The 23,024-nt window shown below is 39.8% G+C and overlaps 1 protein-coding gene across 9 annotated transcripts in view; it reads left to right on the forward strand.

Annotated features, from left to right (window-relative positions):
- The first annotated feature begins 608 nt into the window (after positions 1-608).
- Positions 609-23,024, forward strand: part of CAPS2 (calcyphosine 2) — a 62,014-nt gene continuing 39,598 nt past the window's right edge. For 4 of the 9 annotated variants that reach the window (XM_073327744.1, XM_073327736.1, XM_073327742.1 and 1 more), the window contains exons 1-10: positions 609-675; positions 1,185-1,347; positions 3,529-3,638; positions 4,588-4,634; positions 7,055-7,100; positions 7,195-7,320; positions 8,326-8,358; positions 10,675-10,860; positions 15,551-15,673; positions 21,517-21,584. In XM_073327744.1, coding sequence (XP_073183845.1) covers positions 1,281-1,347; positions 3,529-3,638; positions 4,588-4,634; positions 7,055-7,100; positions 7,195-7,320; positions 8,326-8,358; positions 10,675-10,860; positions 15,551-15,673; positions 21,517-21,584 — 806 coding nt within the window. In that variant the 5' untranslated portion in view covers positions 609-675; positions 1,185-1,280. The other 5 variants (XM_073327743.1, XM_073327738.1, XM_073327740.1 and 2 more) reach the window with 5 other exon arrangements.

Consider the following 23,024-nt stretch of genomic DNA (forward strand, 5'->3'; position numbering starts at 1 on the left):
TATGTTTTGTACAAAGTATGCCTTGTGAGATATTTGAAAAGTCATTCGGTTGCGGATTAATATCCTGTTGAAAGGTATGTATAGCTTCATTGCAGATGAAGCTATGAGATTTTTGCTACATGCTTTGAGAGTCTGGCGATGGGCCACAGCCTAGTTCCTCAGAGATAACAAAAGAGTGACCAACCCCCAGCCAGGGGACTAAAGGCCGCCGACCGCAATTCCGGGCCCAGCGGCTAATCTGGCACTGCGGATTGCAGCCCGGGGCATGACCCAGGGGTGGGCTGCTGTTTCCAGCAGGGCAGGGTGTATTTCCCATCGGTGGCTCCCGAGGCCCGGGCTCGAACACGCCGGGCCGTGCAGGGACTGAGGGCTCAGGCTGATGGCTGGGTCCTTCGCGCGTTCACCAGCGCAGCTGCGCTGAGGGACAGGGACCGCTGGCGCCCGAGCACACAAACCTCAGCCCGGAGCTCCAGGCTTTTCATCCCGCGCCTCTCAAGCCCGGAGGGGCGTGGCTATGGGAGGAGGGAGAGACACACAGGGCGGGAGGAGCCTGACTGGGCCGGGCACACACCCCGGCGCGCGTCCCCGCCCCTCGAGCGCACGCGCAGCAGAGCCGGCGGGTGCGCGCACAGGGACGCTGCAAGACTTGGGGGAAAAGGGGCGGCGGCCGCAGAGGTGAGCGGGCGGCGAGTGCGCGCCTGGGGAGGGGGCGAGGGGCTCCTGGTCCTTCACTGCCGGGGGCTGCGGCCCGCCCCCCTAGGCCGAGAGCAGCGGGCGCTCGGCGGCCCGGCGCGTCCGGGCTTGTTTACGGGAAACCTAGGCAACGGGCGGGGCAAGGCGCGCCCTCGTGCGCGCGGCGCTGCCCCTTCAGGACGCCCCGGAGGCCCAATTGCGGGGTTCCTTGTCCCCGGGCTGCGGGCATCGCCGGGAGAGACACTCCGCTGCCGAGCCCAGCGGCTGCCGGCGGGCCCGGGCTTAGCCAGGACAGTCCTCACCCCCCCCTTTCCCTGCCCCAGAACTCGGGAGTGGAACAAAAAACGGGTTCTTGTTGTTTTCCCTCTGGTTTCTGAGCCGGTAGGGTGCTCTTGCTTCAGGTGTCCAAGCGTTTCTCTGCAGCCCCAGGGGTTAGAAACGTATAAAACAAGACACAAAATGGAGCTGCTCATGTAATTGCTTGGCTGCAGGAGCTTTAAGAAAAACACCAAACCCTGAGATTTATGATGAAACCACACTAGCTGGCAGTCCTGTGAACAGTATGGATCACTGGCTAGGGCTGTCCCATGAAGTCCACAGCCAGAGAGCTTCAATATCCCTTTTGCACCTGTTCCAGAGAGATCAAAACTAACGGTGAGAGGATCTCGGTCCCTAACCCTATTTATCTTGTTACCTTTTGTTTGAGACTACTAACAAGACCGACAAAGTGGGCAAGGTAATATCTTTTATTGGACCTGCTTCTGTTGGTGAGGGAGACAAGCTTTGGAGCCACACCAGAGCTTTTCTTCAGGTCTGGGAAAGGTACCCTGAGCATCAAATGCAAGGTGGATCAGATTATTTAGCATAAGTAGTTAGCACATATTCTAAGGGACCACTAATGGACCACTCTTCCTTGAATGGTCCCTTAGAATATGTGCTAACTACTTATGCTAAACAATCTGTTCTACCTTGTGGTGGTATTTCTGTGATGTGGACACTTGTCCACAAGGAAGTGGAGATGGTTAACTTGTGAGCTTTCTACTTCCCAAGGTTTTTTTCCTACTGTAAAAGTTTATCTTTTATGTCTTTTCTGTGTGGTGGTTAAATCGTTGTAAACACATAGTATTTTTATATTGAATCAAAATATTTAATACTATTTTAAAAATCTGATTACATTAATTTGTGAATCCTAATAATGAATATGCACTAGTTTTTCCCTGTTATGATTATGAAAATCTCGTTACATTTTAAATGAAATGTTTGAGGTTCTGTGAAGATAGATGCATTTTCACTTTAAATAACAAATAGGCCCATCACCTCTGCTGGGGAGCAGAGCATGCTTGAAACTAACATCTGTTGAGTAACTGAATATAGGGACAACTTTTACTCCTGCATAATTTAGAACATACACCATGGGGCGTCGGGTTTCTGGGAATCTTGAAGTTGGGAGGTAGCCTGCCTGTAGGTGCAGAACTGTCCAGGATAGGGGAGGAAACTTCACAGAGGGGATGGTGTGTGGCATGAAGGGAGGGTTTGGAGCTATTGGGGTTACCGTAGCTGGGACCCAGAAGGATTCTTAGGGTATGGCAAAAGTTCTGGTCTGGCTAAAAATATGTAGGATGTAAGTCAGGAATGGGGAGAGTTGACACATCTAGTACAAATTGCAAATGCTAGAGTTAAGAGGGGACTAGGGGAAGCCTGAAGTGAAAAGAAAATCAGTGTTTCCAGGGAGTGAAGTTTGAAGCTAAGACAGAAGCTTAGAACTGCTTCCAGCAAAAGATAACCCTGGCAAGGGAAGACTGAAGTCAGGAGTTACTGTGGAGATGGGCATCCAGTGCAACATTGCCATAGGTCATTGATAGGGCCCTACCAAATTCATGGTCCATTTTGATCAATTTCATGACCAGAGGGTTTTTAAATTGGTCAATTTAACCTTTTCCAATGTTTACATCTGAGATTTCATGGTGTTGTGACCGTGGGGATCCCAACCCAAAAGGTACGTGGAGGTGAGTCTGATCCACACACCCCCCGTCTCCCCAGGAGCTGTGCTGGTGAAGAGGAAGTTCTGAGTGCTGTCCCTTCCCAGCCCTGTGGGGAGGGATAGCTCGGTGGTTTGAGCATTGGCCTGCTAAACCCAGGGTTTTGAGTTCAGTCCTCGAGGGGGCCATTTAGGGATCTGGGACAAAAATTGGGGATTGGTCCTGCTGTGAGCAGGGGGTTGGAATAGATGACCTCCTGAGGTCCCTTCCAACCCTGATATTCTATGATTTAGGGCCCTACCTAAATTTCACGGCCATGAAAAACATGTCACGGATTGTGAAATAAGCCCTTCCCTCACGAAATCTGATCTCCCTCATGCTAATGGGAATGCCCCAGCAAGGGGCTCATAGCTGCAAGTCCCAGCCGGGCTGGGGAGGGACAGAACTTGTTCTTCCCCTGCACAGCCACTGTTGGGGCTGCAGGAAGCTCTGGAGCTGGGCAGCAACCCTGGAGGTTCCTGCAGCTGGAGGAGGCTTGTGGAGGTGGGTCCGATCTCCCCCTTGCTGCTGGGAGCGCCCAGTCAGGGGCTTCTAGCTGCCAATTCCACAGGGCTGGGAAGGGACAGCACTCAGAACTTCCTCTTCACCAGCACAGCTCCTGGGGAGACGGAGGTGTGTGTGGCTCAGACTCACCTCCAGGTATCTTTTGGGTTGGGATCCCCACAGTCACAAATCATTGAATAAAAACTCCCAAATTGGGAGTTTTAGGTACGTACTCTGTAATTTAATTATTTTCTATATAATTACTATTATAAATAAAAATATATGGTTTTCATATAGTCTTTTTTATTTATAGTTTATTGTGAAGTCCATTGTCAAATTTGCATGGATTTGGAGGTTAAAGGAGTTGCTGCATCTCCTAGAGGGCAAGCTGAGCTGTCATCAAGGGGGAAGAAACTTAGTCAGGTATGTTTAATGGAAAGATTAATGTTTCTATTTTGATTTACAAATGTGTTTTTTATTTCACAGACCATCTTATGTTCAGGATTTTAAAATAGTGTAGTTTATGAAACCCTATTAAGATTACTGCAATATAAAAGAAAACAAGTTGAACTTGCAGGGTAATTATTGAAAGTAAATAAATTATTGTTTTGGTGAGTATGAATACAGTCTTGGATAATGGTAACCTTTAGTTTGACTGCGTCTGACCTGAACATTAATACTTTCTGAAGTATGGACTGTAGATATTTCCTTTTTTGTTTCATAAGTATTGTGCCCTTTAGGTTTATAGATTAAAAATAGTTAACTGATTATTGATTAGCATTTGCTTTTCTTCAGGCCCACATACTTCCATTTAACTTCCTTCTTGTTGCTAGGTGACCACATTAGGGGGTCCAGGACTTAGACCTATCAACTATGGCAGACTGCCTTTCTCCTACCTGACAAGATGTCTTTCTGTATTCCACTATCAGATGTGTTCTGTAATAGCATCCTCCAGCCAGTGAGAATGCTGTTTTATACCCCAATCATTCAGTAGGGGCCTCTGTGGTGTGTTGCAGAAAGGAGCATTCCTATTCTTTCCTGATCTCCCCCAGAGTTCAGAATGTAACTATTATGGTAATACTTCTGCCTTCTGTAACAGAAAACAGTAGTCATAAAACAAGATTCAAATTCTGTTCTCCAAGTTTATGTCTACAGTGCAGTTAAACACCTGTGGCTGGCCCATGTCAGCTGACTTGGGCTGTACAATTGCAGTGCAGATATTCAGGCTCTCTGGGAATTTGTGAGGGAGGAATATCCCAGAGCTCAGGCTCCAGCCCCAGACCAAACGTCTATACCAGAATTTTACAACCCTCAAAAGACAGAACTGTGTCTTTAAATAATGATTTAATTATTATACTGACATTTTTTGTAGGGATGGAAACCAAATATACAAGCAACTCATGGCCTTCGTCCAGCTGAGTAAGTCTATTCTTCCTACTTATGAACTGTCTGTTTCATTCTGCATTAAGTAACTTTGGTAAATTTCCTTATTTTATTGTCTTTATGTTGATATATAAATCAAGGAGTTAGGTGAAATTTATCACCATAGACTTGTTGGCTATGCTTTATACTTGAAGAGGAATTTAACTGTTTTCTTTAAAATGATACTTTTAAAAGTCACACTTATTTTTATAAATTTTACTTTAGTAAAGTAGGTTTTTTTGAAATGTACATTGACATAAATTGGAATCTGGTGGCGTTATTAGTGATTACTCATTAATATTTTTGCTTTCTTTCAAATATTTAAAAGTTGGATGGTTGAGTTTTACTTTTTTAGTTTCTGTCTAAGCTCATGGCAGTTATTTCTAATTGTAAACAAGCTATCTTTTATACTTTTTACCATTATGAAAGGGGATAGGAGAGAAGAATTGCTGTTCCTTACAGATATTTCATTATAAATACAAAGAAATTGTCATGAGAGAGAGTTTTAAAAAGTGATTTGAAATCTGTTTTGTATAGTACTTCCAAAATTGGGGATTCTGAGGCCTGGGAATAGTTATATTAACGTCATCTATTATCAATGCCATATTTGAGACTGAACTGCCTTATTTTAAATAATCTTTATGGTCATTTTAGCTCTCCATACCATTCTACCAGTATGTATCAAACATGACCTTGGAATGTCTGTGGCTGGATAAAGGGATAGTTCGATCTCTGTGTGTATTCAGTCATTCTCCACTGCCTGAATGGGCCTGGAGAGTCAGCATGTCTTCCGGTTCTAGAAGGGACTGTAAGAACAGAGTTTTGAAAAATGGTGGTAGCAAAGTGAGAGAAAGTATGTACTACTGATGCTCAGACTATACTTGTGTGGTTGTTGTTCGAAGGTTTACAGTGCTTGAAACTGAAATCTGGCATCTTTCACCAGTACTGTTTTTAAGTAGGTTTCAGAGTAACAGCCGTGTTAGTCTGTATTCGCAAAAAGAAAAGGAGTACTTGTGGCTCCTTAGAGACTAATGCTCAAATAAATTGGTTAGTCTCTAAGGTGCCACAAGTACTCCTTTTGTTTTTAAGTACACATTCCAAGTCTTAGTGTGACTGGTAGTTTTGTAATGTATTGATTTTAATAAAGGCTTGATTAAATTGTCTATCTTTAGCCAACACTCCTCTGTTTTGCTAAAATAGAGTTAAATACCAGCAGCCATACACAGTGGAATTTAGGGTACGTCTAAGCTGCACACCCTTTAGGGTGACCTGTAGGGTACATACATTAGCATGGGTGTAAATAGCAGTGTAAGTGGTGAGGTACTGCTTAGTTGAGTAAAGATACCCGTGAACCCTTGGAATATGTACTCTACACAGCTCAGAACATGACCCTCCCCCTCCCACTGTTTTTGACAGTGTAGTGTCTTGCTACCTCCCTACTGCCAGTCTTTCCCTGCTGCAGGGACCTGTGGGGAAAGGCTCTGGCAGGATGTGACAGCAGGAGCCTTTCCCCACTGATGCATGTGGCTATGCACCACAGTGTGAATGCAGCTCACTTTTTTCTGTGGCATTTAACTGTCCATACTCTGTATGCCACCATAAGTGGTGTGCAATATAGACATAGCCTTACTATCTGATCCAGCTCCCACTGAAAGTTAGCGGGCATTGGATTGAACCTAAAGGGCACAATCCAGAAAGATGCTGAATGCATCTTCGATAGTGCTGGGTATCTTCAACTCCAGTTTATTTTAGAGGGTGATAAGGACACTCATTATCTAGTGGGATTAGGGCTAAAATGAAGTAAAAATACAGAATTGCTTAATGTATTTCAATTGACTTTTTAATTTCTTTAAGCTGAATGAGGAGTCACTATTGGTATTTAATTGCAGTATAGTTGGGTTCCACTGTGCTAATTCCCTTCCAATTAGTTTTGAAGGGCTGCATTCAAAAAGGATTACTTTTTACTTTCCCATTGCCTCTCTTCTGGCTGATTATGGAGAAGAGAGAATTTGCCACAATACTATTGTGGCAGAGGCGTAATGAGAAATCCCTGGCTTCTGATCTTGCTGCAGCTGCTCCTAGTGAGGAGTGAAGAGGAGCCAGGATGGTCTTGATAGAACTATCTGAGGCTGGAAGTGAAGATAGGGTCTTCCAGGGGCCCTTCACAGCTGCCAGTGTCCTCTGCAACTGGCGATGAAGAAAGGCTCTGTTACCACTTCTGAGGTGAAGCGAAGGGGGTTGGTAGGGACTTTTGCCAGGTAGGCCCTCTCCAATTATAGTGAAACTGTTGACAGCGAAGATATTTTTGTGAATGGGAAAAGCACTTCATTATCAGAGAGTTCCCTTGTACTGCAATTGAAAACATGTATTGAGAATGTATTGAAGCATTACTAAGGCCATTTTTTAACTTCCTGCAGGGTGCCATGCCTTGATTTGGGCAAGTTGGGGTCTTCAGATGAAGAGGTTAGTGTTATCTGAAAAGTTTGCAGAAGTTGGTCAAAACATTTCTTTTGACTATGAAATAAGTACAAATAATATTGTTCTCTTTGTATTTTAGGATGGAGATTCTTACGTACCATACAGTAAGAGGTTTCCTCGCATTGGCCCTCCAGATTCATCTTCAACTGTTAGTTGGGGTACACCATTACAGACTCCTTATGCACAGCATCATCAGATACAACAGGTCAGTTTGCCACTACTGATATCTTAAAAATTCTGTCTTTCATGAGAATTGAAGCAAATAAAGCATGTCTAATTTTATTACACAATTTAGTTCTTTCCATTTGTGTGACTAAATTAAAAGATAGGAGAGTATTATTGGTTGAAGTGCTTTCTAATAAGAGTTTCTTTTTTTTTCTTGGAAGCTTTTCAGAAATTTCAAACTCCATTTCTTCATCACAGTAACCGTTTATTGTAGACTGTTGATTTATACTCTAATTCTTTTAATTTTGCCTACTAACAGTTTGTACACTAGTGGTCGCTATGGTTAGTAACAATTTGTGAAAGCATCTGAAAATTGTGAATTGAGGTAGCATATAACTTTGATTTCTACTTCTAAACAAATCTTAAGAAAATTGTTGTAAATCAGAAAATAATTAACCAAAATAAGAAATAGTTCTTAAACATAAGATATGAAAAATAACTTTTTGTTTACAAATAGAAGATATTTATTTTGTGGAAGAATCTGAGTTGATTTTGGCCACTCATAGACTGTCGTAGCGGAGTGCAATAACTTCATTATTAGTGTTTTTCTTCCTTTCAAAGAGAATTTCAGAGTAATATCTAGTTTGGTTGACAACATAATAGTATATATTTTTAAATAAATAGAACATCAGTATTTATTTATTCTCTTTCTGTGCTGAGTAAGAATGTAAAATTCTAAAAAAGACCAGCTAAACCTAGTTGTCATAGAGGGAAAATCAGTTATTCAGTTTTACCATACTGCTTTCTGGAAAATTACAGAGCTGTCCAAATTACTGAAATTAAGAATACGTTTGATAATGACTCTGCTGAATGTTTTTTTCAGTCAGTCATTGTTACTTGAGAGTGAGAAGAGGTGTCCTTTGAATTTTTCTGTTTTGTTTAACTTTGGAAAAATGTATTTGACAAATTTTCTTATGATTCATGCAGAATGGTTGGTGATAATTACTATTTAAAATAACATTTATTTTTCCTTTCTATTAAACAGCTGGCTAGAAAACATTGTCAGAAGAAAATGGAGGTAAAATAGCTGGAAAAATACATCCTGACAAAATAATATTATCAATTGAATAGCAGAGGATTATGATGTGTGATCTGAAAATTAAACACGTTTTAATTTCTTTGGTATGATAAGGAAATGGCTTAGTTGAGAGACTTTTAATCTCCTATTATTTTATATAGTTAGCTTTTGCATTTTGAAACTGTATCAGCTGTGATAGTTTTTTGTCATTAGAAGAAGGAAAAGGTTCAGGGGTTGCAAAGGTTAATCGTCTGAGATTCATATGTGGTCAAGAAGCGGTTTCCCAAACTTCAAACCAGTTCAGGACTTGTACAAATCTACAGGATTATTTTCTGTGGTAAGGGTGAGAGGTATATGCCAAATTTTAGTAAATTGCATTATATTTCTGTAGTTAAAGAATGGAAGGCATCCTAACCTCCCTATGTGTGTATGTCCTGCTGGAAAATTTGAAAACATCCTTTGGTAGTTCTTTTAAAAAATTAATTTTCTTTAAACCCAAAAACAATTTAATACAAAAAGTGAGTCCATAACAGCAGTCATACCATGTGAGGGCCTGAACATGAGAATATCTATGCACCTATGCAGTCCTTAAGCAAATAATCCCTTGAAGTCAAATGGGACACTTGCATGAGTAGTGGTTTGGAGGACTGGGTCCTTAGAAAGTAGCACTGTGCTGCCAGTGTAGGTTGGAACATTGTTTGGAACAATGTAAAACCTTTTTATCACCTTTCAGCAATTGTTAATAATACAGCAACTCACACTGATTAACTTAGAGCATGGTCATTCTCTGTATGAAATGACCACCTATTAGGTCACTTTTTCCCCAATTAGGACACTGCAAACCACATTCTCTCTCCGTGTGTGTATGTGTGTGTGTATGTCTCTGTGTGTGTGTGTGTCTTTCTCGGCTTGTCTAGGCTACACGTTTTTTGCCTGCATAGTTATGTTAGCAGAGCCTCCTGGTGCAGATACAGCAGGCGCCAACAGAATAAGTTCCGCGAGCATAGCTAAATCACTTCCCTGTTCGACATTGGCTAAGCTGACAGAAGCACTCTTCCTTTGCAATAGTGGCATTTACAACAGGTTTTGCTGTCATAGCTATGTCAGTTAGAGGGTGTGATATTTCCCCTCCCTTCCCACCCCCCACTCCAAATCCTGTCCAACATAGCTATACCAACAAAACTTTGTAGTGTGGACTAAGCCTGTATAGGTGTGTGTCTTTGTCTCTCTCTGGTCCTCTCTGACTAACTTAAGACAATATGCATGTTATTAATGTGAGTTGCTATGTTCTTATTAGCTGAATATTGAGATATAAATATAATCTCTTTTGCTAGAAGGCATTTTTCAGATTGATAATCAGTGAACATAAATCTGTTTTACTACTGTAAAGTTGAAATGGCTTTGACTACCTCCCAGTTTCTTCTTTTCCTCTCTTTCATTTTCTTTTACCTTCCCTCTCCCTCTTTATCCCCTTCATTATTTCCCAGATACCACAGGGATGGATGTGATATAAGAACCTAAATAGAATATATCTCCTGCTCATTCTCCCTCTTTGTTTCTATTCCATCTGAATCTACCTTGAGGAGAAAAGATAGTCAAGTGCCACTGATATATTTTAACATATTTTTCTGTGTGGCCATGATTTCTGCATTGTTTGCTTCAGATGCCTGATTGTAGCAATACTTCCACATGAAATAAAAAAAAACCTCATGCTTCCTCTGTAGGAAACTTCATAGGTGAATCTTCCCTAAGAGACTAGGTGGTAAAATAATTTAAATGTAGATTTTTTTTTTCAATTTATTTCTTGGTCATTCCCACTCAGTTCTACTGTTACTCCATGGCCTGGTCTACAATGAGATTGACCTAGCTACGTCACTGAGAGCTGTGAAAAATGTCGTGCTCCTGAGTGCCATAGTTAGGTTGACCTAGTTCCCAATGTAGATGTGGCTAGGTCAGTGGGAGAAGTCTTTCATCAACCTAGCTATCGCATCCCAGAGTTATGGATTTAACTACAGTGACAGAAAAACCTGTTTTGTTGATCTAGGAAGCAGTGCTATAGTGACTGTAGGGTAGGCATGCTCCAAGTCCTGTTTGTAGAACACTTATAAAATCATCAAGCAAAACAAGAAGAGTTTCATGAGAGCAACCTAATGTTGTTATACAACAGTATTTATGTTCTTCTAAATGTTAAGTGTGGTGTCAAGGAACATCAGTCCTTTAACTGCACAAATGTACTGGAGGAGTATAATAATCCTGCTGTTGACATTGTGTATCACAGTAGGAGGCTGTTATTTCTGATTATTTTTTGCTTTTTAGCTTTCTTTGGAGCAAAAGACAATACCAGAAAATCTGCCATCCCCAACAGACAAATACAAACTAAAATACCAGCAGTATGAAGCAGAAATGAAAGAGGGATATAAACAGTATTCTCAGAGAACTACAGAAAAGAAAAAAACCAATGCCCAGTCTCAGGAATCTTCAAGAAAAACAGCACATAAAAAGGTAACCTATTTTAAACTTGTAGATGTATTTTGGAACTCATCCTCATTAGTATCTGAACATCTCTAATGTTGAATAGGCATTAAAATAGAGGAAACCTATTTGAACCCTTTCCTCTTATGAACACTAGAAGCATAAGTCTCCAGTGGGAGAGCAAGTATATGCTTTGGGAAGGCACTTCTCCTAGCCAGATGAGCAAGATTTGCATGGGCTACGGATAATATTTCTTATTTCTTATTATTATTATATATTATTATTTATTATTTCTTTTTATTAGAAGGAAAATGCATAATTGGTGACTCCAAAAGAGGAGGGATGATTGTAAAAATGTTACATTAGAATGGTGAAGTGCTTTCAGTCCTTATTGAAATATGTATATAGAGCCATAACTTTGCATAGTTTACAAAGAACAGAAAAAAATATATTCCCACTGCCCTATAGAACTTACAGATAAATAGAAAATGAAAATTAGCAGAAAAAAGATGTTGTGGGGAAAAGGGTTAAAATAAATAAAGATAATGTGAACTATATAGATTGTAAGTCCTTTGGGGGCAGGGATAGCTTATTCCATGTGTGTATGGTGCCCAGTACAAGAGAATCCCAAACCCTGATTGGGACTTCTTGGTGCTACCACAATACAAATAATAAATAATAATTGTATTATATTACTAATGAGCAGAATTTATAAGATTATCTTTTAAAATAAGACTGGTGTAAAAGTTGAGGAGTAGACAGCAGAGGAGTGGAGATCAACAATGGAAAAACAAAATAAAAAAAGTTACCTTTCATTTTCTTTTGAAGAAGAGGGAGAGGGTGAGGATGCTCAGCACACCGGAAGAGTTAGCATTCCAGGTGTGAGGAGAAGCATGAAACAGACATGAAGGTGGGAGCAGGAGGTGAGCAAGAGGTGTGAGAAGGGGGATGGCCATTGAAGAGAGAAACTGGATGAAGCCTTGATCAAAGATGATGATGAGTTTGAATACTATGGAAAGAAAGAGGAAGCCAATGAATCACTAAAAAGCAGTGAAATGACAATGGTGAAGGATAATTTTAGCTGCTGAATATTAACAGAATGGAAAGGAAAAAGTTATGGAGGAGGGAGATTAGTGTCCCAGGCAGAGATGGCTACTGTGTATATTGCTTGATTGTCTTAAAAGGACACTGACCACTTGAAATTAAATTTGCAAATGTACTTAGCTGTGTTCGAAGTAAAACCTAAGAGAACCTATAACTGAAAGAATTGAGACAGGAAAAATATCCTTTTTTTTCTAATTGTGTTTATTTTGTTCATGTTGTAGCACCTTGTTAGTGACAGTGTTTTGTTGATGGTGAGTTTCATTTCCTCTCTCCTGCACAAGCATAACGCCACAATGTCCTGCATCTGGCTAAGAGTAACTCACTTGCAAGCTCTACTTCACCAGGCTCTGCAAGAGAGCATTTATGGGAGTAGCACAACTGAAAGGACACCAGATGGATGTTTTCGAAGAGGAGGGCAGAATAGAATAATTGGAGTCAAGTGTGTTTGGTGGAGTTGCTTTTGGGCCCACTCAAAAGATATTTCTAAACATCAGACGAGTAAAAATCCTTTTTTTTTTTTTTTTTAAAAAAAAGTAAAATAAAAAATCAGGCTATAATATTTTTAATACCTTGATTTTATCCTCAAGTGTTTAATTACTTTTTTCTTCAGTCTTCACTTAAAAAAGTTAATTGTATTTCAGATGTTCAACACAGTGAATAATAACAAGGGAGAAGGATCTCTTGTCAGAATAGCAAAAGAACAGGTTAAAGAAATACTAAAATAAGCTAGATATATTTAAGTTGGCAAAGTCTGATGAAATTCACTGTAGAATACTTGAGCTATCAAAGCAATTTCTGAACGATTAATAATTATGGAGAACAGCTGAGGTCCCAGAGGTCTGGTGATGGACAAACTTAGTACCTATCTTCAAAAAGGGGAAAAAGGAGGTTTTAGGGAATTACGAGCTGTCAACCTAGAAAGTTAATGGAACAAATGATTAAACAATCAATTTGTTGAAACCTGAGGGATAATAAGGTGAGAAGTAATAGCCAACATGGATTTGTCAAGAACAAATCGTGTCAAACCACTCTAATTTCCTTCTTTGACAGGGTTACTAGCTTAGTGGAGGGAGGAAGCAGTACATGTGGTATCTCTGGACTTTAGTAAGGTTTTTGACACTCTCCCACATAACGTTCTCATAAGTAAATTAGGGAAATATGGTCTAGATGAAATTACTATAAGGTGGTTGTATAGCTGATAACTAGTCTTTGAGTACAGTCTGTTAGTGATTCACTGTGAAACTGAGAGGGCTGCATTTGGTACTATTCACAATTTTAATTAACAACAGATAATGGAGAGTATGTTCATAAAATTTGTGGATGACATCAACCTGGGAGGGGTTGCAAGCACTTTGGAAGACAGGATTAGAATTCAGAATGATCTCAATATATTGGAGATTTGATCTGAAATCAATCAGATGAAATTCAAGAAAGACCAGTGCAAAGTACTACACTTAAGAAGGAAAAATCAAATGCACAAATGCAAAATGGATCATATTTGGTTCTGCGGTAGTGCTGTAGACACCAATCTTGTAGTTGCAGTTGATCACAAATTGAATATGAGCCAATGAGATGCAGTTGCAAAAAAAGGCTAATATTCTGCAGTGTATTAATAGGATTATTGTATGTAAGATATGGGAAGTAATTGTTCAGCTCTACCAGTCTCTGGTGAGGCCTCAGGTGGAGTACTGTTTCCAGTCCTGGGTGCCACACATTAAGAAAGATGTGGACAAATTGGAGAGGGGGTAGTGCAAAGCAACAAACATGATACAAGGTTTAGAAAACCTGACCGATAGGGAAAGGTTAAAAACAGGGCATATTTAGTCTTGAGAAAAGAATACTGAAGAGGTAACTTATTTTAGGGTTGTTATCGGATAAGAGTTCTTATACAGGACAGTGATCATTTGTTCTCCATGTCCAATGAAGGTAGGACAAGCAGTAATTGTCTTATTCTGCAGCAAGTGAGATTTAGGTTGGATATTAAGAAGATTTTTCTCACTAAAAGGAAAGGTAAACTCTGGAATAGTCTTCCAAGGGAGATTGTGAAATCCCATCTTTGGAGGTTTTTAAGAACAAGATGGACAAACACCTCTCAGGAATGGTAGGTATACTTGATCCTGCCTCAGCACAGTGGGATGGACTGTATGACCTCTCTGAATCCCTTCCAGCCCTACATTTCTATGATTCAGTGAAATACCATATGTAAAATAGCTGGTGAGTCAGTATTACTCAGAAAAGGATTTAAGGGTTATAGTGGATCATAAACTGAATATGAGTCAGTGTAATACTATGGCAAAAACGGCAAATGTTGTGGGATATATTAACAAGAGGGTCTTATATAAGATATGGAAGGTAATTGTTCCTCTCTACTCTGCACTGGTAAAGCCTCAGCTGGAGTACTGTGTGCAGTTTTGGGCACCACATGTCAAGAAAGATGTGAACAAACTGGAGAGAGTCCAGAAGAGAGCAACAAAACTGATGAGAGGTTTGGAAAACATAATATATGAGGAAAGGTTGAAAGAATTGGATGTTTTTAGTCCAAAGAAAAGAAGGCTGAGGAGGAGCATAACAACAGTTGTCAAATATGTAAAGAGGACAGTGATTGATTGATCTCCACGTCCAACAAGGGTGGGACAAGAAGTAATTGGCTTAGTTTGTAGCAAGTGAGATTAAGGTTAGATATTAGAAAAAACCTTTCTAACTGTAAGGATAATTGAGCACTAGATTTGGTTGTGGAATCCGCATTGTTGGAGGTTTTAAGAACAAGTTAGTCAACACCTGTCAGGGATGGTGTAAGCATACTTGGTCCTGTCTCAGTGTAGGGGGATGGACTAGATGACCTCTTGAGGTCCCTCCCAACCTTACATTTCTATTATTTTATGTATAGAATTTATAAAATACACAATTAGATTTTTTTAATGAGTCCCTGAGAACATAAATAATTGTTTTATGAAAACATGATCTTTGCATTCGGCATAATTAATTAAAAAAAACAACTCTGCTTCCAGTGAATTTTTCTGAAAAGTGTCTGTATTTCTTCCCGTTCATTTATAAATATATTACATTTACCCTGTCCATCCATCTCCTCTTAAGAGGATTGTTAACTTCTGTAAAACTGCAGGAGATCTCTGTTACAAGAGAAGTCTAAACCAGCAGTTCTCAAACTGTGGGTCAGCACCCCAGAGTGGGTCATGACATCATTTTAATGGGGTTGCCAGGGCTGGCATTAGACTGGCTGGGTCTGAAGCCAAAGCCTGAGCCCCACCGCATGGGGTCAAAGCCTGAGCCACCACTGCCCAGGGCTGAAGCCAAAGCCTGAGGGCTTCAGCACTGGGGGTGAGGCTCAGGTTACAGGCCTCCCACTTGGGGCTTAAGCCCTTGGGCTTTGGCTTTGGTCACCCTGCCCGGGTAGTGGGACTTGGGCTTTGGCAGAGCTTGGGTGGGCTCAGGCTTTGGTCCCCCCTCCTGGGGTCATGTAGTAATTTTTGCTGTTAGAAGGAGATTGTGGTGCAATGAAGTTTGAGAACCCCTGGTCTAAACCGAAGAAAAATAGTTTTGTTTGCTGCAACTGATTGTCCATGATGTTGTAAGTAGAATTCAGTGTATTTCTTTGTAGGATCCACAGCTTGAAGACAGGACTGATCATGATCTTACAGCTCTTGATGAGAAAGCCCTCTTGCAGCAATGCTATACAAGCAAGCCTTACACAATGCAGCACAGTATAAGGAAGTTAGAAGCTGTAAGTTTCCTGGATGGTATTAAATTGTTACATAAATATCCCTGTATATCAAGTCTTGTAGGTATAAATTTTGATATGCTGTAGAAATATAGAATGGGGTTTTCAAAAGCAGTCAGTGCACAACTTCTTCAATTGAAGTAAAAAGAAATGTAACCATTGTTTTCAATGGGAACAGAGTTAGGCTAAGTGCTGAGCACTTCTGAAAATCTCACTGATAGCAGTTTGTATATATGTGTATTTTTACATAACATTTATATTGATTAAATCATACATGGTCTAGCATTGACAAGGAAATTAACTGCGTGACCTAATAGAGTTCTCCTATTTCTTCTGTGATGTTTTGTCAGAACTGTGCAGAAAAAGCACAAGAACTCTAAACACTGAGTTTACGATTATTTTATAATGAAATTGAACTTTGGTGAGATCTTGTTTTGTGTGCTTTACTACTGAACATGAATGGTGTTTTTTTTCCTATTTGTTTTTTTGTGGACACAACTGTCTATTGAAATGGGTTAGCATAGTGACATTCTCACAAAATATGTTAAGCCATTCAAATTTTTGTGAGACTGTAAATGCAAGTAGAATAAATGGAAAGTACTATTTGCCCATCTGTTTGAATTGAAGTTTGCATCATAAACACTTAAATTATTGTAATTCCCATTGAAGTGAATGTAGATGGGGCACTACTGATAGCAGTAGTTCCTTGCATGACAGGAAAACTCTCATATCTGTTACTATCATCAGATACTTTATCTGTTTGCTTCTTTAATTAAAAAAAACAAAACAACCACCCTTAATATTAAGGGCTCAGTGCTGCAGGGATGAGGATTGTGCTAGGGCAGTTCAGAGCCACCATTTAAAATTGCTGAATGTCACCTTTTGTTAGTCACAGTCAGCTAAGGTGCAGAAAATGGAGAGGAGTGGGTGCTACTGGCTGATTGGGCTGTCAAGAACACTGTAACCAACATACTTTGAGTCATTAAGTAGCTGTTTGAAAGATGTCAAGGGAACCTTAAGAAGCATTTCTGTCAGTCTTCGGCACTCATACATATGCCCTCTCTCTTTCTAAGTGTCTCTTAAGCACAACTTCTGGTTGACTGTAGGAGTAATTGTTAGCGACTACATGTGCCATTTACATTCACTGGATTGCATTTAAGCACGTATGCATTGGCCATGCTCAGTACCCACCCATTCCCTTACCAAGACTGTAATTTCTCCACAGTATGAAAGGCTCTGCACAGTTGCTGAGCAAATGCTGAATGTTAAGAGGTAGTGCTTTGGCTCTCAGCACTACTTTCAGCAATGCTCAGCAGCCTCTAGGACTTGTCTTTTTGCTGGACTACACCAATAAAACAAAACAAAAAGGCTTGATTTATGGATCATCTGATGTATTGAACTCACTGTGTTGTGATTAAGGACAGTAGCACATAGAATATTCTATCAGAAGGTCTTGAAATAGTTGTTGAACTTGGATATCTCATATACAAAAGTACATGGCTGCTTTCACTCGTTGTGCCCAAGGCATCCTTAACTTAGAATTTCAATTTTGAGTTGATTTATGTCATATCCTTAGTGCTTTGAGAGAGATTTAATATGTTATATATAATTTGAGTTCTCATCCATACGTTTTTTCTTTTCTGAAAATATAAGCCCTATTGTCAGTTGTGCATAGTTACTTTTAAAAAGCCTTAAAGATGGTCTTAAATATCATATATGTTAACATTTCCTTTGAGTGTAACTGTTATTAATACATTTAATGTGTAGTTTTTCTGTAATTTCCTTCTGTTCATTGTTTTGCAGTATCAAAAATAGTTTAGAAGTAAGCCGTTATATTTTGTATTTATATTGAAGAGTATTTTGAGGAGATAGCAACCATGATGCAGACTTCTTTGATTGAAGGTTTGCATCCACAGCTGGTCAGTTCAGTCTGTAGTCTAGGAGTACTCTTGGATTCCTCGCTGATGCTGAGCTCTCACATCACAATGGCTGTGAGATTCTGTCCCATCCTGGCAGGTGAAGACCTGGCCTCAGTTATTCATGCATCCATTACCTTTTGGCTCGACCTACAGCAATGCAATATGCCTGGGCATGAAACTGTCAGCACTTAGGAAATGCCAACAAATACAAAACATTGTAGCATGTCTCCTCAGCAACACAGGCTACTTTGAGCACATTGCACCTGCCCTATGCTCTCTACACTGACTTCCCATAGAATTTTGAATCAAGGTCAATGTCTTGGTCCTTATCTTCAAAGCTCTCCATGGCCGGGGCCCAGGATACCTAAAAGACTGCTTAAAGCTCCTGGTTTAAAACAACTTTGCTCCTCTGACACAATAGAACCCTCAACAGTAAGAGTAAAGCTCATCTGTGTGGGAGACAGGACCTTCTCTGGGGGTTGTCACGGACTCTGGAAATAACTCCCCCAGTAACTAAGGACTATCACAAACCTCACCAGCTTCCACTCCAAGTGCAATGTGCATTTCTTTGACCTTGCCTTCTCTAACATAAAGACACATAGCAACAGGTATGTCTAAGAAAACAATAACATCCTACAAAACCAGGGCACACCATTCCCCACGCTTCTTCCTCTGGGAAGTGAATGAGAGAGCAAACAATACATAACAGATGTATGGTCACCTGGCTTAACACACTGCTGGAAGGCACTTGGATACTATGGTGACGAGTGCAATATGAAGGCTTGTATATATTTACTATGCAGAATATCTAAATGATCTATAAGAATGAGTGAAATGAGAATTCTCCTGTTTAAGGAAGACTGTGGTGACATCCTGGAGCAAATCACACAAACTGTACCAAATATTGTTAGAATTTTGCAGAAGAAGCTGTATTCCTTTTAAATAAAAAGGCTATTTTGTTCACAGTAGAGTTTCTTCTTTTTGTCCTATGACCTCTATTGAAATCAAATACTTGTCTCAATAGCTTTGTAACAGCCCTACCATGAATTTCTCTAACAGCTGAATGAAGGATGCACTTTAAAAAAAAAAAAAAAAAAAAAAAAAAGTCTTCTGGCATTGAATTGAAATTCAGATGTTGAAGTTTCACTCTCTAAAATGGGATTCTCCCTTCTCAACATGCACTGCTTGAGTCTTAGTGTGGAAATCTATGGGCATTTAGGAAATGCTCCATAGTCTACAGCTTACAGTTATCACTTTGTCCTCTAGTATATAATTACTTTTTAACCTATCCCTTGGATCAAGTAATGGGAAAAGATGTATATGTTCAATAACTTAATATAATGCACTGATGATTGTGACACCTGACTGCATCACAGATAAAAACCAAACATTAGTAATTCAGAAAGGAAAAAAGCCTGCTCAGAATAAACAGTTTGTGATGAATTTGAGTTAGCTATTCTGGCAAGTGGTAATTCATACTTACTGGATAGTGTTGGCATCCTTTCGTCTGCGAGAGATAGTGGGAATTGCAGTCTATGATGCAGATGGTTTGCAATGTCTCAGGTGACTGAATAATCCAGTCTGAGATTTACACGATCTTTGCCAGTGATTGGAAATGTATGTATCTTGGTTGGGAGCTGCTTGCTTCCTACGGGCTCTTTTATCTTCCAGCTGTAGGAGCCAGCTTCTGTCATAGACTTTGATACTCTGGTGGAGATGATGGAGCCTCTTGTTATGATCACTTGCCAAGATTTCCCATTGGTCAGGATCAATTCCAAATTCCTTCATATCTCACTTGCATGTGTCTTTATAGTGAAGCTTGGGACATCCTGCTGTTCTTGTTTCCTCTGATAGCTCCCCGTATAGCATGTCCTTGGGTATCTGTCCATCTTCCAACCTACTCAGATGGACCAGCCAGCGCGGTCGTCTCTGCTTGAGCAGGGCTGTCACAATTGTTAAATTTGCCCTTTGAATAACCTCTGCGTTGGTGACTGTATCTTGCAATTTGGTGTTGAGTATGCGGTGTAAACAATGTAGGTGGAAACTGTTTAATCTTTTCTCCTGATAAGCATATGTTGTCCATGTTTCCCCACCATACATGAGAGTGCTGAGGACACAAGCTTGGTACACTAGCATTTTGGTCTCGATGGTAAGCTTTGAGTTATTCCATGCTCTTTTAGTTAATCTGCTAAATGTGGTGGTAGCCTTTCCAATGCAAACATTTTAGTTCTTCATCCAGTGAGAAGTTGGTGGTAACTGTAAAACCTACATAGCTGATCTTTTGGATTACTTCTAGATGGTTTGCATTTAAGGTAATTGAAGGATCTTGTGGAACCCTCTGTCCTAACACAACTGTTATCTTGATGGTGAGAGCAAATGCCTGACAAGCACTTGAAAGGCGGTTCATGATTTCTTGTAGTAGATTTCCATTATGGGCTGTGAGAGCAGCATCATCAGCCAATAGAAGTTCCTTGTTTAGCACCTTTTTAATTTTGGTCTTTGGCTTAAGTCGGGAGAGGTTGAAGAGTTTCCAATCTGATGTTGTGTGGAGATACACTTCATCTTTCATGTCCTTAAACACACAATTCAAGAAGATTCGAAAGAGTGTAGGGGCAAGAACACATCCTTGCTTCACTCTGCTTTTCATCTCAAAGCTGTCCGAAGTGGACTCGCCAAACTGGACAGTTGTTGTGGAATGAATGTATAAGATTTAACAGGGTTGATGGGCATCCTATCTTTCCTAGTATTGCAAATAGACTGGCTCTGCTGACTGTGTCAAATGCTTTGATTAGGCCCACAAAGGTGATGTACAATGCTTTCTCTATGCAGAGAGCAAAACTGACTTATTGGGAGACTTGTGCATTATACCCTTTACAACTTAACCCTATAACAACTTTGGTAAAGTTAGTGATTATCCTTTAAAGTTTATCTGGTGTTTGATTGGCAACCAGTTTTTCATCCTCTTCAACTATAGTAGGACTTGGTCTGTATAGAATTTGGCTTGCACATGTAAAAATGCCTACCCAGGAAAGCTTCTCTCAGGCACAGATTGTCTCTGTATTTAGCACATTAGTGAAATAGAGTTGCACTAAGATAGAGGGAGCGACAGCAAAGATAGAGGTAGATAACTAATCACAGGTATACAGATTGGGTTGGGAGCTTACATTAAAAAAAAACACTGTACAATGTCTTCCCAAGAAAACAAACTATGTAAATGTAATGGAAATAAGGGAAAACCTAAATTCAGTAGAGAAGTTCAGAAATCTGATATATTTTAAATGATAGGGTTTTGCCAGAGAGTAAAACCCACTACTAGCAAGGAAGAATAGTTGGGATAATCTGTCCAATGAATAGGGTGAATCCTGTAAGACTCTTCCAGTTGTCATATATCCCAGGAGGAGAATATTCCAGCACATAGCTGACCTGCTTTCAAATACATAATTGAGTGGACAATCATAGAAGAATCTTTCACAACACAAAATCAAATTGGTAGAGGTAAATCTTCATTTGCTTGAAATCATAATTTTTATCTGCACTGATTCCTGTGATACATTGGATAGGGAGGGAAGTTTCTCTTATGCTTTGTCCCACTTTAAATAATACACTGAAAGTAATGTGGGAGCAAATATAAAGAAATCTGGCCCTCCGCATAAATGTTAGAGTTCTCCTTTAGGTGTAGACAATAAAATTACACAGAGCTAGTGCATATGTAAACAGTTTAACTGTATCAGAATGCATTATGTGGCTCTAATTTAACTGAACTTCATTCACCGTATAATTTTCTTGATTTTAAAAAAAAGATAAGGTAAGAGAGTGAAATGACACATTTGAAAATTCCATATTGCTTAACCGCACCCTCTGGAAATCATCTTATTTTCTGAAGTGTTTATTGTATCTCATAGGCTCTTAATGGGTTTTTCATTTCAGGAGGATGTAGCTGCAGAGAGGAGAAAGCAAACTGTAGTAGAGCAAGTGATGGTGGATCAGTTATCTAGGTAAGAGAATATACAAAGTATAATTACAAGTTAACACTGTAGAAGAATCAACTATCTGAAAGTGTGCCCTACCTTGTGAAGGAAGTATTGTTTTGTTAAAATTTGTGAACATTCTTTAAATTTAATTTTTTTGTAATACTTATGGGACGAAAATGATCAGCCTTCTAATTTTAAATGCTATAAGTATGATGTAAGTATCTCTCAGAATTAAAATTTATTAACACTTGCACCCTAATTTTAAGTAAAAACAACAAGGAGTCCTTGTGGCACCTCAGAGACTAACAGATTTATTTGGGCATAAGCTTTTGTGGGCTAGAACCCATTTCATTGGATGCATGGAGTGAAATACAGGAGCAGGTATAAATACATGAAAGGTTGGAGGGTTGCTTTACCAAGTGTGAGGTCAGTCTAATGAGTTAAATCAATTACCAGCAGGAGACCAAGGGAGGAAAAATAACGTTTGAAGTGGTAAGAGTGTGGCCCATTACAGATAGTTGACAAGAAGTTGTGACAGGTTTCAGAGTAGCAGCCGTGTTAGTCTGCTATCCACAAAAAGAACAGGAGTACTTGTGGCACTTTAGAGACTAACAAATTTATTAGACCATAAGCTTTCGTGGGCTACAGCCCATTTCATCAGATGCATGTGAAGGTGTGAGTAACAGTAGGGAGAAATTACAATTGGGGAAATTAAGTTTAGGTTTTGTAATGACCCAACCACTCCCAGTCTCTGTTCAGGCCTAATCTGATGGTATCCAGTTTGCAAATTTATTCCAGTTCTGCAGCTTCATGTTGGAGTCAGTTTGTTTTTGAAGTTTTTTTGTTGAAGAATTGCCACTTTTAGGTCTGTTATTGAGTGACCAGAGAGATTGAAGTGTTCTCCTACTAGTTTTTGAATATTATGATTCCTGTCCGATTTGTGTCCATTTTATTCTTTTGCGTAGAGACTGTGCGGTTTGGCCAATGTACATGGCAAAGGGGCATTGCTGGCACATGATGGCATATATCACATTGGTAGATGTGGCTTGGTAGATCCAATGTCATATATGCCATCATGTGCTAGCAGTGCTCCTTTGCCATGTACATTGGCCAAACCGGACAGTCTCTACTCTGAAACCTAATTTTAAGTATTTTACAGCACACTCTTGAGAGCTAATTGCATGCTTTTCTGCAAAATATATTGGTGCCTTTTGTAATACATTATACTTCTTTACTGTTTTAAAAATTTGAGATTCTCAGAAGAAAGGCACTAACGAATTAATCAGCACAACACTCCTTTGAAGTAAGACAATATTGTTCCAGTTTTACAGAGTTGGCTCTGAGAGATTGAGTTGGCCAATGTCCCACAACTAGGCAGTTAACACCCATGAGTTGGCAGGTCTTTGGAGCACTTTAGACATCATTTCAGTGCCTTGAAGGAGGAAGGGTCTTGTGCTTTTGTTT

This window comes from Lepidochelys kempii, chromosome 1, assembly GCF_965140265.1.
Source record: "Lepidochelys kempii isolate rLepKem1 chromosome 1, rLepKem1.hap2, whole genome shotgun sequence".
In the NCBI taxonomy this organism is placed as follows: Eukaryota; Metazoa; Chordata; order Testudines; family Cheloniidae; genus Lepidochelys; species Lepidochelys kempii.